The sequence below is a fragment of the Leiobunum rupestre genome, chromosome 1 (assembly GCF_980474605.1).
Source record: "Leiobunum rupestre chromosome 1, qqLeiRupe1.1.hap1, whole genome shotgun sequence".
NCBI lineage: Eukaryota > Metazoa > Arthropoda > Arachnida > Opiliones > Sclerosomatidae > Leiobunum > Leiobunum rupestre.
In genome coordinates, this window is record NC_143384.1 from 58,455,757 (window position 1) to 58,470,228 (window position 14,472).

General features: G+C 35.6%; 2 protein-coding genes across 2 annotated transcripts; one reads left to right on the forward strand and one right to left on the reverse strand.

Annotated features, from left to right (window-relative positions):
- Window positions 1-695: 695 nt before the first annotated feature.
- Window positions 696-1,384, forward strand: LOC149963383 (uncharacterized). The gene is made up of 3 exons (XM_090166686.1): window positions 696-706; window positions 765-1,320; window positions 1,376-1,384. Coding segments are annotated over exons 1-3 (567 nt in total). The 5' UTR covers window positions 696-704.
- Window positions 1,385-9,067: 7,683 nt separating this feature from the next.
- LOC149963384 (uncharacterized) lies at window positions 9,068-13,133 on the reverse strand. Its single transcript, XM_090166690.1, has 12 exons — window positions 11,935-13,133; window positions 11,350-11,878; window positions 11,147-11,294; window positions 10,958-11,096; window positions 10,585-10,903; window positions 10,426-10,526; window positions 10,062-10,370; window positions 9,799-10,008; window positions 9,636-9,746; window positions 9,386-9,528; window positions 9,111-9,326; window positions 9,068-9,073 (listed from the first exon to the last, which is right to left on the reverse strand). Exons 1-12 carry the CDS (start codon window positions 12,671-12,673, stop codon window positions 9,068-9,070), a joined length of 2,970 nt encoding a protein of 989 aa, XP_090022816.1. The 5' UTR covers window positions 12,674-13,133.
- Between the last annotated feature and the right edge of the window lie 1,339 nt (window positions 13,134-14,472).

A 14,472-nucleotide genomic window follows, 5' to 3' on the forward strand; every position in this document is an offset into this window, starting at 1 on the left:
GGTATTTCTCGCGACGATTTGTTTTCCCGTATATCAACATATTGTGTCCAGGCCAACTTGTTCATTTATCTACGCTTATCTCGAAAGATACTTGAACGTATATCTTATCAAGTTTTATCGTACGGAATAAGTTGAAATGATGTAAAAATTGATAACCTAGGCGGCGCGTGCGCAGATTACCCCGGGGGACGCGGTTAATTTGAATTGAAGTGTTTTGACGTCATGGAATATGGGACGCGGTTAACGTGCGCGGATTGGGGCGCGGTTAATTTGAATTTAAAACATAGATTTGAGTGTTTTGACGTCATGGAATATTCGTTGTTAAAATGACGTAGAATGGAAATATTTTTAAACTTAATTTTAATATCATTGTAGTACTTAAATATGCTTGACACTTGAACCTTTCTCACGAGTATTTCAAACGAATATCTAAAGTTTAAGTATGAGAAACGTATCGTTCTCAAGTATTGTAATTGTACACGTGATTCCGTATGAGGACCGGGTAAATTCCTATATACGTAACGCGATACACTTCAAAATGCGTATACGTAGAATGGAATTAATTTTAAACTCCATTTTAAAAAATAAGATATCGAAGATAAATAATTTCAGAGTATAAAAAGGGAAAACCGTATAATAGTAAGACCATATTTAGAAAGTTCACCATCTGAATTGTATTGGAAGTGACTTCGAGGAACCTTAAAATGTAAGTAGGAATACTCAGTGATAATTCTTAACTTTGTCTTAATGTATTTATTTTATAGGAATTGTTCATTTCCTGTGTCTGCTGACAAAGGGTTAATCGTTTATGCAGATGAAACCATCTACTGCGGTCTATTAGATTTAACAAAGGGTATCAAACTAACAGAAGCGGAACTGCAAGAGCTATGGACAAAGAAAGATGCCATTGAAGCTTATTTCAATAACGAAGCTGAAACTTCGTGGGTTTTCACAGGTTCTGAAACTAAACGGTTTTCGGTTCATAGATTTGCCGAACAAAAGGTTTTAGATGTTAGACAAATGTACCATGGTTATGGAGTAAACTATGGAAAACTGTTACCGACTAAAGAGGGGGTAGCTTTCGCTCAATCTTCTTGGTTGAATTTCCTCGACCAGTACAAGTCTATTCAGAAGTGTTTAAAGAAAATCAAGGAAATAAAGGAGGCGATGACTAACGTTGTAATTAAACAATTACACGAAGCTCTTAAGAAAGCGTGCAATGGCTGTCAAATTGATCATCCATCTCAACTCCAGCATGATTGTATCATGACGGATTATTCTAAGCGCGTAGATTTGCATTTTTATGAAATAATTATGTCGGTAGATTGTGAAAATATTATTGAAATGTTTACTATTCGCTGTGAATTGTCGAAAGAAATTTTAAATAATATAATGTCACTAATAATATGCAATGCTAAAAACTTGTTAAAAAGTTAATAAAATTGATTGCACTAATGTTCCGATTCTCATTTACCATTATGGATTTAAGCTTACAACATCCAATGAATGGGCTTGTAGCCGGGTCCACCCAATGCGGAAAGTCATTCCTGGTGGGACGGTTGATTCAATATAAGAAGACCTGTATATCCCCTCCTCCGGAGAGGATAATATGGTGTTATACCGAGTATCAGCCGAAACTATTTCAATCAATATTAGAACACACACCTTCAGTCGAGTTTCACGAAGGTTTACTCGATGTTAATATATTAAACCCGCAAATTAGGAATTTAGTTATTTTAGACGATTTGTTATGCGAGATATCTAATAATAAAGATGTAACTAATTTATTTATTCGTGGATCTCATCACAGAAACACCTCCGTACTAATTTTAATGCAAAACCTTTATTACCCCGGAAAAGAAATAAGAACTTTAAATTTAAATGCTCATTATCTATTTATTTTTAAATCACCACGAGATAAATCAACAATTTATCATCTCGCGAGGCAGATATCTCCAACCAATAGCAAATACGTTATTGATGCGTTTCAACAAGCTACGTCACGGAAATTTGGGTATTTATTAGTTGACTTGAAACCTCACACCCCAGATCAGTATTTACTACGAACAGGTTTAATACCGGGTGAAGAATCGGCTGTCTTTATTCCAAAATGAAGTGTATTATAGAAGGGAATTTTTTTAGGGTTAATCGAGAGTGGATTATTAAAGAATTAGCTTACGTAGTATTAGAAACTGAAGAATCGGAAGTGTTTACTTTCAAATCTCCATGCCCTTTCAAAGAGCTTTCAAACGAAAATAAAAGACAATGCAGATGGATATCTCATAACATTTGTCATCTTCGATGGGATGACGGCGAACGTCCTTACAGAACGAGACGTGACATTTGCAATCAGATAGCGGAAAAAGCTACTTCGTTTTTCACCAAAGGTTTAGAAAAAGCTGCAGTATTATCGACACTCCTCGGTGTTCCAGTAACTAACATCGAAGATACCGGTTGTCCTAAATTATCAGAACTAGAAGACGTTGAATTAAACTGCCCTTTTCATTCCGAAACTGTTCATTGCGCTTTAAGAAAGGCTAAGAAAATCTCTAAATGGATGTCTCAAAACGAGTAAAGGAAAACCTAGACTTTCTACGTTTCCTGACATCCTGTAATCTAAATCAAAGAAAGACAGCTATTAAATACGCTAGCAAGGAAGCTATACTGGCTCTCGTTGAATGTTGTATAAATGTATTACACGGAACAATTGAACTGTCAGAACGTCATCGTAAGCGGTTAAAGAAACATAGCGCGGTTATACGAAACGTGTCGAAGAAGAATCCTATATCAAAACGACGAAAGATACTGGTACAAAAAGGTGGTTTTCTTCCATTTTTATTAGCGCCACTGCTATCTATCGTTAGCTCAGTCGCCGGAAGTGCAATAAGCCGAGCTATAAACCGATGATGGCTCGAAAAATGCTTCTAGTACCTGAAGATGTAATGGAGAGATTAAAAAACACTCCACCTTCCAAAACAGAAGAAACACCTGAACTTCAAAAAGAGAAGACACTCGATGATGAAATGAAATCTATTCTAGATAATCCAGATTTAAACGAATCAGAGAAATTAGCATTATACAATCAAACTCTCCAACGACGGTTAACTTACGTACGTAAAGAGCAAATCTCTCCCGTTATTGAAAACTCTGAACGGCCTAAAACCTGGTTCGCGCAAATATCTTATTCTCTACCTGCAACTTATGTTAGTGATGCGATTTCATTATACCGAGCGACTACGGAAGATCCGAGATATATTAGATGGACTAACTCAGGAGAGCTTTCTATTCGAGGACAAGTGATTGGAGGATCTAATATAATCGATCTTTTGTATGACGCTGTGAGAAAAACGCCTGGAACAGCGATTGATCCTATAGGAGTTACAGAGTTTTACGAGGGCATTCATAAGTCAAATATTTCAAAACGTTTAATTAAAAATCCTGTAAGATTGACACTGTTAAAAACATTCGCTGTATTTCATACACCACCAAGTAGTTCAATGTTATCATCATCTTCACCTAGTCCTCTAAGATCTTGGATACATACTAAATAAAATATATTAACCTGATAATTTTGTTCTCATTTCATAGTGTAAGCCTACAATGGAAGGTTGTACAGAAACGGTCTCTTTAGGACTTTTAGCCTATTTATCACAATCATTTTCAAAATCACCGAAAATTATCACAGCTGTATTAATTATCATAGTTATTATAATATTAGAATTATTTAATTTCCTTTTTTGGCGTTACATGCCATTACATCAAAATATTACCCAATATGGAGAAAGAACTTGAGCAGATCTATACTAACCCCGCAGACCCAGGGTCATTCGCTGGAGTTCAAGCGCTCTATAATTCAGCTCGACATAAAGGTTTAAAGGTTTCATTGGAAAAAGTAAAACAATTTCTAATAAAGCAGGATACATATACGCTGCATAAACCTGCTAGAAGACGATTCAAACGAAATCGAACTATTGTTTATGGAATTGACGAACAGTGGCAAGCGGACTTGGCAGATTTTCAGAAGCTGTCTAAATATAATTCAGGATCTCGCTACGTATTATGTATTATCGACATATTTAGCAAATACGCTATGGCTGTAGCGGTTAAAAATAAGAAAGGTGTAACAATTTTAGAAGCGTTACGTAACGTTTTTGAAAAAGGCCGTCAACCGAAAAGAATTCAAAGTGATCATGGAAACGAATTTGTCTGTCAAGAAGTGCAGAGTGAATTAGAAAGAAGGAACATTAAATTTTTCGCTACCCGATCGGAAATGAAAGCGTCCATTATTGAAAGATTCATTAGAAGTTTTAAATCTCGTTTATATCGCTATTTCACGCAGAATAACACCCTTAAATATATCGACGTTTTAGATGATATTATAAACGCTTATAACAATAGTTATCATAGATCAATTAAATGTAAACCCGCGGAAATTACTCTAGATAACTCTGCTAAAATATGGAAAAATCTTTACGGTTCGGTAAATTTTTCTCCTCCGTTAACATACGCGTTTGAAATTGGAGATATTTGTAGAATAAGTAGAAATTTATCAATTTTCGATAAGAAATATAACCCGAATTTTACTACAGAATTGTTTAAAATAGCTGAGAGACTACCACGTGACCCACCTGTATATAAGCTGATGGATTTAAATTCTAACCCCATTTTAGGAGTATTCTATCGAGAGGAGGTTCAGATTGTTGGTCGAGATTTAAAAGACTGTTACTTCATAATCGAAAAAGTAATAAAAAAGAGGAAAAAATCGGACGGTCGCGTAGAACTGTATGTCAAGTGGCAAGATTACGACCCTACATTTAATTCTTGGATACAAGAAGTGGATTTAAAATGAGTTTTTACGTAACGCTACCTTCAGATTCCTCGTCATTATATTACCAAGATAATAGCGTTGGTAAATTTCGAACGTATTTAGCTGAACCGTTAAGATTTGAGGAACAGTACGAAGTTGGGTTAGCGGAAATAAGCTATCCTCGGACATGGCATAACGTTCGAAAACCTAATCTATTGGTTATTAAAGACCCTCTCGAATATGATAAAATGACTGATAACCCTCTAGTTAAAGACCCTCTCGAATATGATAAAATAATTGAAGTTCCCGCGGGTTTTTATAAAACTCCGGAAGAACTATTACATGTTATGAACGTCCACAACCAAGAAGAAGAACAAGTTACATTCGCTTATTTAAATTATTCTAATCGAATTAAAGTTAAATTGCAACCGAAAATCAGAGCTGTAATTGGCCCCGATCTATCGATTTTACTAGGTTTTAAGGATAGAAGAGATAATGATTTCACCATTTTAAATTCAATGATAACCCCCTACCCAGTTGATATGAACGCTGGGTTACATTCCTTATTCGTTTATTCCGATCTGGTTGAAAATAGCGTTGTTGGGGATAGTTTAGCACCTCTATTAAGAATCATAAGCGTCGAAGAGAAAGCCGAGTCTAATGGGAAAACAACTACAAAAATATTTTCACAACCTCATTACCTACCAGTCGTGTGTAATAATATTAAGACTATAGAGATTAATATAACAGATGATTTAGGTGAGCCAATACAGTTTCATAGTGGAAAAGCTCACGTTGTATTACATTTTAAACCCCGTAAAATGTGGACTTCACTATAAACCTTTAATCATTCAGGACACACCTTCATTCTAGCTTAAGAGAGCGAACAGTTAACATCATGAGGTCTGAATATTCACCTTCAAGAACTGATTATGAAAGTTACTATTTAAACCAGGTTGGTTTCGGTGGAATACCTGTATATAGAGGTTTAGCCGTGCAAAGAGGACATGGACTAGGAAATATATTATCTTCAGCGTTTAGATTCGCGGTACCTTTACTGAAGAAAGGCGCTACTTACTTGGGAAAAAAACTTTTAAGTACCGGAGCGAAAGTAGCGACCGATGTTGTTAGCGGAGTCCCAATTAAAACAGCGCTTAAATCGCATTCTATTAACGCTGGAAGGGAAACTTTAGCTTCAGCAGCTGATGAAGCCATGAGACTAACATCTTCAGCTACGAATCATATTAAAAGAATGACGGGTTCCGGAAATAAAAGGAAACGAACTCAATCGAAAAGCGCCATTTCAACAGCAGGCAGGATAGCGAAAGGACGGTTCCCTAAACGTTCCGATATATTCTCATAATGTCCCTTTTACACCCGCACTCAGTTGAGTGTATAAATTCCGAGCTAGATTTGTTTCAAGTACCTATGACACAATCTTCGATTATTGGTGGAGAATGGGTTGAGTATAATCCAATATCAAATATAGTTGATAACGCATCAATTACATTTTCTATCAACGGTAACTCTGAAACGTATATAGACCTTTCACAAACTTTGCTGCACGTTCGAGTTAAGGTAACTAAAGATAATGGTCAACTACCGCAACCCGCGGTTCCAGGTGTTGCGGGTGGGGCCGCCGGAACTCCAGCCGACAATATCGCCCCCGAGAATTTGTTTCTTCATTCGCTTTTTAGCGACGTCCACGTATTTCTTAATGAAAGATCAGTAACACCTTCCAGTCAAAATTACGCTTATAAAAGTATGATACAAACTTTATTAACGTTCGGAGATTCTGCGAAAAAAAGTTATTTAACGAGTTCACTTTTCTATCGGGATACGCCTGGAAAGTTTTTTCGATAACGATGGTTTCTCTAAACGAGCGAGTTTAGCGCAAAAAGGGGCGATTGACTTGTTAGGCGTAGTCCATACTGATTTATGTCAACAACCACGCTTTTTATTAAATATGGTTGATTTGAAATTTAAATTCGATAAAAATAGAGCAGCTTTTTGCGTTCATTCCGACGTAAAATGTAAAGTGGAGATTTTATCAGCTTCCCTTTATCTGAGGAAAGTTAAAGTGATACCGGAACTATCGCTCGCTCAAGCCAAGGCGTTACAATATGGAACCGCTAAATATCCTGTAACTCGTTCGGAGTGCACCTCATTTTCTATACCCGCTGGACTTATGGCTAGTGTGCAAGATCATTTATTTACCGGACAAGCACCTAAGAAAGTTGTTATCGGGTTTGTGGAACAAAAAGCGTTTCTAGGAGATTTGAAAAAATCCCCGTACAACTTTCAACATTTCGATTTATCAAGCATTGGATTGTACATTGACGGTAGCAGCGTCCCTCATAAGGCGTTATCTCTAAACTTTGAGGAAAATCTATATATTCAAGCGTATTGCAATCTTTTCATTCAAACTAATCAGTGGAACGTAGATGAAGGGAATCAGATAAGTCGGGAAGATTACCCTAACGGAAATTGTTTATTCGCGTACAATTTAACCTCGGATCTTAATAACAACGCTAATCACTTGCATCTTGTAAAAAACAGTAACCTGAGATTAGAATTAAAATTTGCAAAACCGTTACCGGAGACGATTTCCATTCTAATTTACGCCGAGTTTCAAAATTTGATTGAAATTGATAAAAATCGAACCGTGATTTTCGATTACAGTAATTAATGGATTCGCTACAGATAACTAAAATACTTGAAAAAGATTTAAGTACTAAAAGTATATTTCAAGGCGTGTTCGCGGCTGACAAGCTACCTAAATACGTAAAAATATTCCCTTCTCTATTTATTGTAAATACCGATACGAGTGCTGAACCTGGAGAACACTGGGTTCTAATATATTTTTCTAAACATAAAAATTGTGAATTCATGGATTCCTTTGGAAACCCGCCAGATTATTTTAAATTTAATGACTTTATTGAACGAAACAGTAAAACTGTAACTTTTAATTCTAATCAATTACAGAGTAATTCTAGTAATACGTGTGGAGCATTCTGTATCTATTTTGCTATAAACAGGTGTAAAGGAATAGAAATGTATAACATTGTGTCTAGGTTTAAGAAAGATAAATATGTAAACGATAAAATGATTAAAGAGTTTATGTGCAAAATGTATTCAATAAAATAATTTTTTACAATTTATAGCAATAGCAGTTTTTTTTTATATATACATAAATACAAGCATTCATTATAATTTTTCAATATCTTTATGACCGTGCGCTAATGTACGAACCCCGCAGGGTAGAATGTATCTCTTATCATCATTTGGTGATAAACAAAGTTTTCTAGTATTTATAGTAAATAGTTCATGCTTGAAACTAGCTATACGCATCATCTCGGCTGACATGGTTTCTTGATTAAAAAGACAACGTTCATAGTCTTCGTGGCGGATGACGTTTCTAATAACGTTCATGGCAACGCCCTTACAAACCTTTTTATGGTTTAAAATTGACTCTAAAGATTTCCCCAATCGCAACTCCTTTTCTATCTCTTCAGCGGTCTTAGACTCCCCGTACAATTTAATAGAATAAAGCTTTGGACGAAGTCCTACAAAGCTTTGAATTAACTGCGAATTTGTCTCGTCTTTAAAATAACCGAGAGCTTTTTTATTCTGATTAGAATGAAGGAAATGCGAAGGTGGATAATCAGAGAAGTCAAAGCGGTTTTTATGAACTTCAAAGTCTTTATAAACATCATCCGTCTTAATGTTGTACGTTAAACTGTCTGTAAATATTTTATATATTAGTACTATTTAAATAAAAAATGCATATTAAATTAAATTACCAGTGTCTGTAAATAATAGTGATGCTTTGTCCCCGTACGTATTTTTTATGAATCCATAATGGAACCGATACATGAGCTCCTTGGATAAATCTAGAATGGTGAATCCGGTAAATATAGGCCGGTTAAGAACAATTTTAGCTCTCTTCTTATGAGCGCCGGCTAACTCTTCATTAAAGATGGTAAAGTGTTCAAACTGCGGGGAACTTGTAACTTTTAACATTCTTTCTGGTTTATGAATCAACTCGAAATTTATATGCTTCCGTAAATTTTCCATTGTTTTTCTAAAGAATTAAATGAAGTAAGGGAAAAAACAGCAATAAATTATTTAAATTGATTTACTCGAAAACAGAGTTAACCATTAGTTTCCAGAAATTCTTTTCAAATGAACTCTTGGATAATTTCCTCTGTTCAGTGTTGAATCTAACATATTTTTCTAACCATTTTCCTTGAGTGAAGGTTAGAGCTCGATGAACCTTGGTTATTTTCAAACCTAATTCTACATAATATTTTAAATTGCGGTAATGTACTATGTATTTCTCTTTATTATTTAAATTAGGAAGAAGTTTTGGTAGACTTTGATTCTCCTTAATATTTAATTTTCCTAAGAGATCTTTGGAGTATGGAGATAGCATATCATGTGTAATAACTTTAGATTCCGCCGCTACTGGGAGATCGTTATGTAAGTCATGCAACTCTGGAGGATATTCAAGATCCACCTGCAAAGGAAACAATTCTTTAAAAATATAATTCAATAATTATAACACTTGTTATTTACCTCTAAAATGTATCCGTTTTCAACGTTATTGGGAATACTCAGAATATTTTCACTGAGTGTTTGCAAATCATCCTCCTGAACCCACTGGAAGTCGCCTAGCGGTAGTGGTTCACACATAACAGCACCGTACAAATTATTAGCATCTTCAATTAAGTTAAATTAAGTTAATTAATATAATTAAAATTAAAATAATAAAAATAAAAAAATAAAAATAAAAAAAATTATTTATTTTTTTAAAAATGTAAATTACCTAAATAGCATATATAACTGCTCTCTTTAGACGAATCATATGTGTCGGCCATATATTTGTTATTCGCTTCAGAATAACGAGTTGAGATCATTGAAACACCGCCTCGAATCCCTAAAAATTCAATGTAAATACAATAATATTTAAAATATCACAAAAGCGTTACCCTTTTCAATAAATAAGTGTTGATCTATATCAAGTATGAGATCGAGGCGAACATCGGTCATCTTCAAAGCTGCTTGCCAGGCTAAACCTGGTGCGGTGTAAGCGTGAGCGGGATCTAATTTATAATGGGTTATAGATAATGTTCTAAAATTTTCAAAAACGTCGGCTAAGAGCAACGCATCGCTTTTCACATAGAGGTCGGTGTATTCCCCTACGAAAACCGAGGTTAAGAGATTTGAAATATTTATACTATAGTAATTTTACCTAATGTTTGAATATTAAACGCTGTCCAAACATTTTGGGCGTGTAAATAATCAGATTCTAAAATATTTTGATTTTTCAATGAACTGAAAAACGCTTCTCTAGGTGGCAGCATCGTCTCGTCAAATTTCTTTTCATCGTCCATATACTCGTATGGGTAGACCCCCTTCCGCAAAAGCAGTTGAACTTTCTCACTTTCAAAATATTTCTTAACAATCTGGAATTTACTGGCTCCTTCCAAAACGAGATTAGATACTAGAGCATCGAGGCTATCACTTAGAAATCGATAAGAGTCTAAAAACCGAAATCTCCCTAAAAAACAATAAAATTAATGTTAAGGTTAAATTCATAATTAAATATATTTTACCTAGTTTCAGCGAAATATAATTTTCGCTAGTGGAAGGAATACAGTCAAGTGTCTGTTCCTTAAAATGACCAATCTCCTGACATATAAGATGTAAATCGTATCTATGAAGATTTATTATTATTAGGTTTATTTCCTGGTTAATTAACTTAATAAATTCACCTGCTAAGGTTATGAAGGAAAATAGGGATAAATTCTGGAACTTTCTTTTGAAGATTACAGACGTTATGCGCTGGCCCCCTATATTTGCCGCTGAAATGGCAATGATCTCGAACAGCGGGCATATTTCCCTGATTTAGCTGCTTCTGACAAATGTAGCAATGCGTAGCAGCTTGAAACTGTTCCTCCTCCTCCGGGGTAATAATCATTGGTACATTTGTCTCAATGAGTTCCATCAACTCCTTCTCTAATTCCAGAATAGACTCCAGAAATCTTCGAGTTGCATCTTGTCCTCGATAGCAATCGGTTCGAACAGGTACACCTATAAGTATCCTATTGTAATATATCTAAAAGGGAATTTTGTCAAATAACTTACCGTCAGGTCCAACAAACACCCACGAATACGCGCAGCTGATGTGCATGTTTACTTTGCTGGTATTTATATCGGGATCTAGATCACATCCTTGAACTCTCGGTAGGATTGCTTCAAAATCGGCGTAAAATACATACTGCACCTAATAATTTCATTTCATTAAGAGTTAAATTAAATAATTTTTATTTTTACCTTTTCTGTCCACTCATATTTATCAAAATAAACCGTCTTCTTCTTAGTAGGGAAAACTGTTTTTTGGACGCCGTGAGTGGCGCATTCTTCGATATGCGCATCACGTCGCTGTTCAGCGTTGCTTCCACTGAATCGGTGAAGACACATTCTAATACAGAAAATAATTAGTATATTTCAAACTATTATATTGGAAACTAAATTACCTGCAATAATAACTTGTATTTCTGTGTTTTGTTAGATGCTGTAGCAGTTTTCCTAGGTCTCGTATAAGACAGTAATGTCTATTCCCATCGTCAATATCTTTAGTTTCGTCGGTGATGTATAGCAAATCAACCTCCCTTTCCTTACAACACTTGTTAGCGCTTACGTAAAGGGGGAATATGTCTCCCGAAAAGCCGAACACAGATATTGATAAATTATTCATTAATTCAAATTTTTTAAGTTCCGTAGCGTTTAATTTGAAAGGAAAAGATATATCACTGGTATCAAGTTCATTTTCATAAGGTGTATATTTGGAAACACGATTAGCGTTTTGAGTCCGAGGAACTGGGTGAAGTTTAGCGAGAATTGACCAGAGAAAACATTTCTCGTCATTTTCGTTTCTAATATTAAGAATCGCGTGACGTCGAGATAGTTTTTCAGGTAGTTCCATATACGATGACCCTCGCAACGGTTGGTAAGATGCTACATTTAATTCTACATACAGAACACGGTCAATTACCCAACCCGATCCTATCAAAAATATAATGTTTTAGTTCAAAATATAACTTATAAATTTTAGTACATACCTGTCGCTTCAAAGTTTTCCGCTGCTGACTGTATTGTTTCAAGACATTCATTCAGCTGGCTTTCAATGACATCGGGCGTTAATGTTGTTTGCATAGTGCTCCGGAAATAGGGTCGTACTTCCGCTCTTTGTTCCTCACCCCCTAAAGGTCTCATATAAACAGATCTTACGAGTAGGAACCATTTAATTCCACGTTTACTGGTGAGTCTTTCCATTAGAAATTTACTGAAAGCGGCTCGGTAACGTCCGATAAACATCCCCGCATCAATATCATAGTCTTCAGCATTGTAACGGATAGATGCTAACGTATCATTCAAGGCCTGGACCATACTTGGAGATGCTGGTGGTGTTTCATCAAGTATTGATGAGGCGGGAACAGGTGATGGCGTTGGGTTGTTGGGTAAATCCGCTGTAGATGGTTGGATAGATTCCAGTTGAATTTCTTGAAGCAGACTAGGTGAAGGTGGACGGTATGGCGATGGTGGACGGAAAGATGCTAGCGAACGTTGCATTGGTGACGGTGTGCGAGACAGGTCCATGGGTTCGGAAGGGCCGGGTGCGTTCAAGTCATGAGTTCGTTGATGGCTCTTGAAATGTTCCAATCTAGCAACATTCTTACCACATACTTCACAGACAAACGTATGTCTATCACCGTGTACTTCTCTAACATGCCGATTTAAGGAGGACTTGGTAGCGAAACTTTTCGCGCACGTAGGGCAAATATGTTGGGCTTTAGGCATCTTGAATATAGCTACCGCAGTTAACCGTGGAATGACCTCCTACAACGCTATACAACCTCTTTTATAGTATATTCAAGTATCATTTGAGAACAATACGTTTCTCATACTTAAAATATTCGTTTGAAATACTCGTGAGATAGGTTCAAGTGTTAAGCATATTTAAGTACTACTTACGCGTTAATGCTATTAAAATGAAGTTTAAAAATATTTCCATTCTACTTTAACAACAAATATTCCATGACGTCAAAACACTTCAATTCAAATTAACCGCGCCTCCCGGGGAATCTGCGCACGCGCCGCCTAGGTTATCAATTTTTACATCATTTCAACTTATTCCGTACGATAAAACTTGATAAGATATACGTTCAAGTATCTTTCGAGATAAGCGTAGATAAATGAACAAGTTGGCCTGGACACAATATGTTGATATACGGGAAAACAAATCGTCGCGAGAAATACCCTAAATACATTGACTTTACCCCCATTTCATCCCTTAAATCCCGGATTTCGATCCCGAACCCAAACCCGAACCCGGGATCGATGCCACACCCTCACTTTCCTTCTACTGGCGCTCACAGTAAAAAGGGCAAGTGCCCACAGAATCCAAAGAACCGTCTGTGGGCCTTGGATATCTTAGTATTCTTCTTTATCCAGCACGGCATTTACGCACGTCAAAATAACGTACCCGTTTTGAATGACTCCGGGAGTATAGTGGAATATTTTCGTACCTTCATTGTGTAAGAAAAACGGTTCAAACAAAGTATCAATTACCTGTACATAAAAGAATTTGGTTAATTTGAAGATATTATAAGGTCAACAGTTTTGACGTGTTAGAATAAGAAGGTTTGTTGATTTTGCTTAGAATTTTCGAATATCACAAATCATGATTAACGCTTTTTTTTAAATTTTCGTTTTTCGCTCTAGTGCGCTACCTCTATTCGGCTCCTCAATTTTTTTCTGTACATTAACATTCATCGGGAATGAAGTTAATGTTAATCAACAATCAACAAACAAGAATAGAAATGAAAAAAAGGCTTAGCTGTGGCCCACACAAGTAGGCTCACAAAATACACACTAAGTCCCCACGGAGAGGTAAAAATGAAAATATCCCTTTTAATTCTAAGACGCGTTTGGCACAAGCCAACCTAATTGAAGCGAAATCTCAACTAAGAAATCGTGTTATCAGTTTAGTTCACTAAAGTAGAAACCCAATATATTAGAAAACAAGGCATATAGTAATCCAAATTTATCGTAACTGCACCAAAAAAAATTTTGAGGAGACTATCTCTCTTTAAAAAAAAATGTACTCAAACGTCAAATAGCTCGTTAGACAAACAGATTTTTCCAATTGCAATGGTATAGTGAAACACGCGTGGGTGCTTAATCAAAAATTTACCTGGGATAACCCTAAAATTCTGTATGACGAAAAAAATGTGTAAAAAAGATTTTTATTTACAAATATTCGTATAAAGGTTGTGAAGAATCTACATTAAGGGGAATAATTGAAAAGAAGCATATGCCTTAATATAAAACAACAATAAAAAAGTTAAAACAAATTAAAATACTTTAGAAGGTAGGCCAAAGGTTTTTTATCGGTATGTTAATTTGCTATGAATATATATCTCTGTAAAATTAACGGTTAGTTTTAGCCTGATCAAGGCTTACCCGGACGAAATCTTGTTTTTATTGAACAGTGAAATTAATAAATTGGGTCCATTTCTATACAGCGTGTTTGGAATTGCTCTGACTGGGCATTTTTCAGAAACAATTTCAGAAAAATTGGAAATTATTTTGGGTTT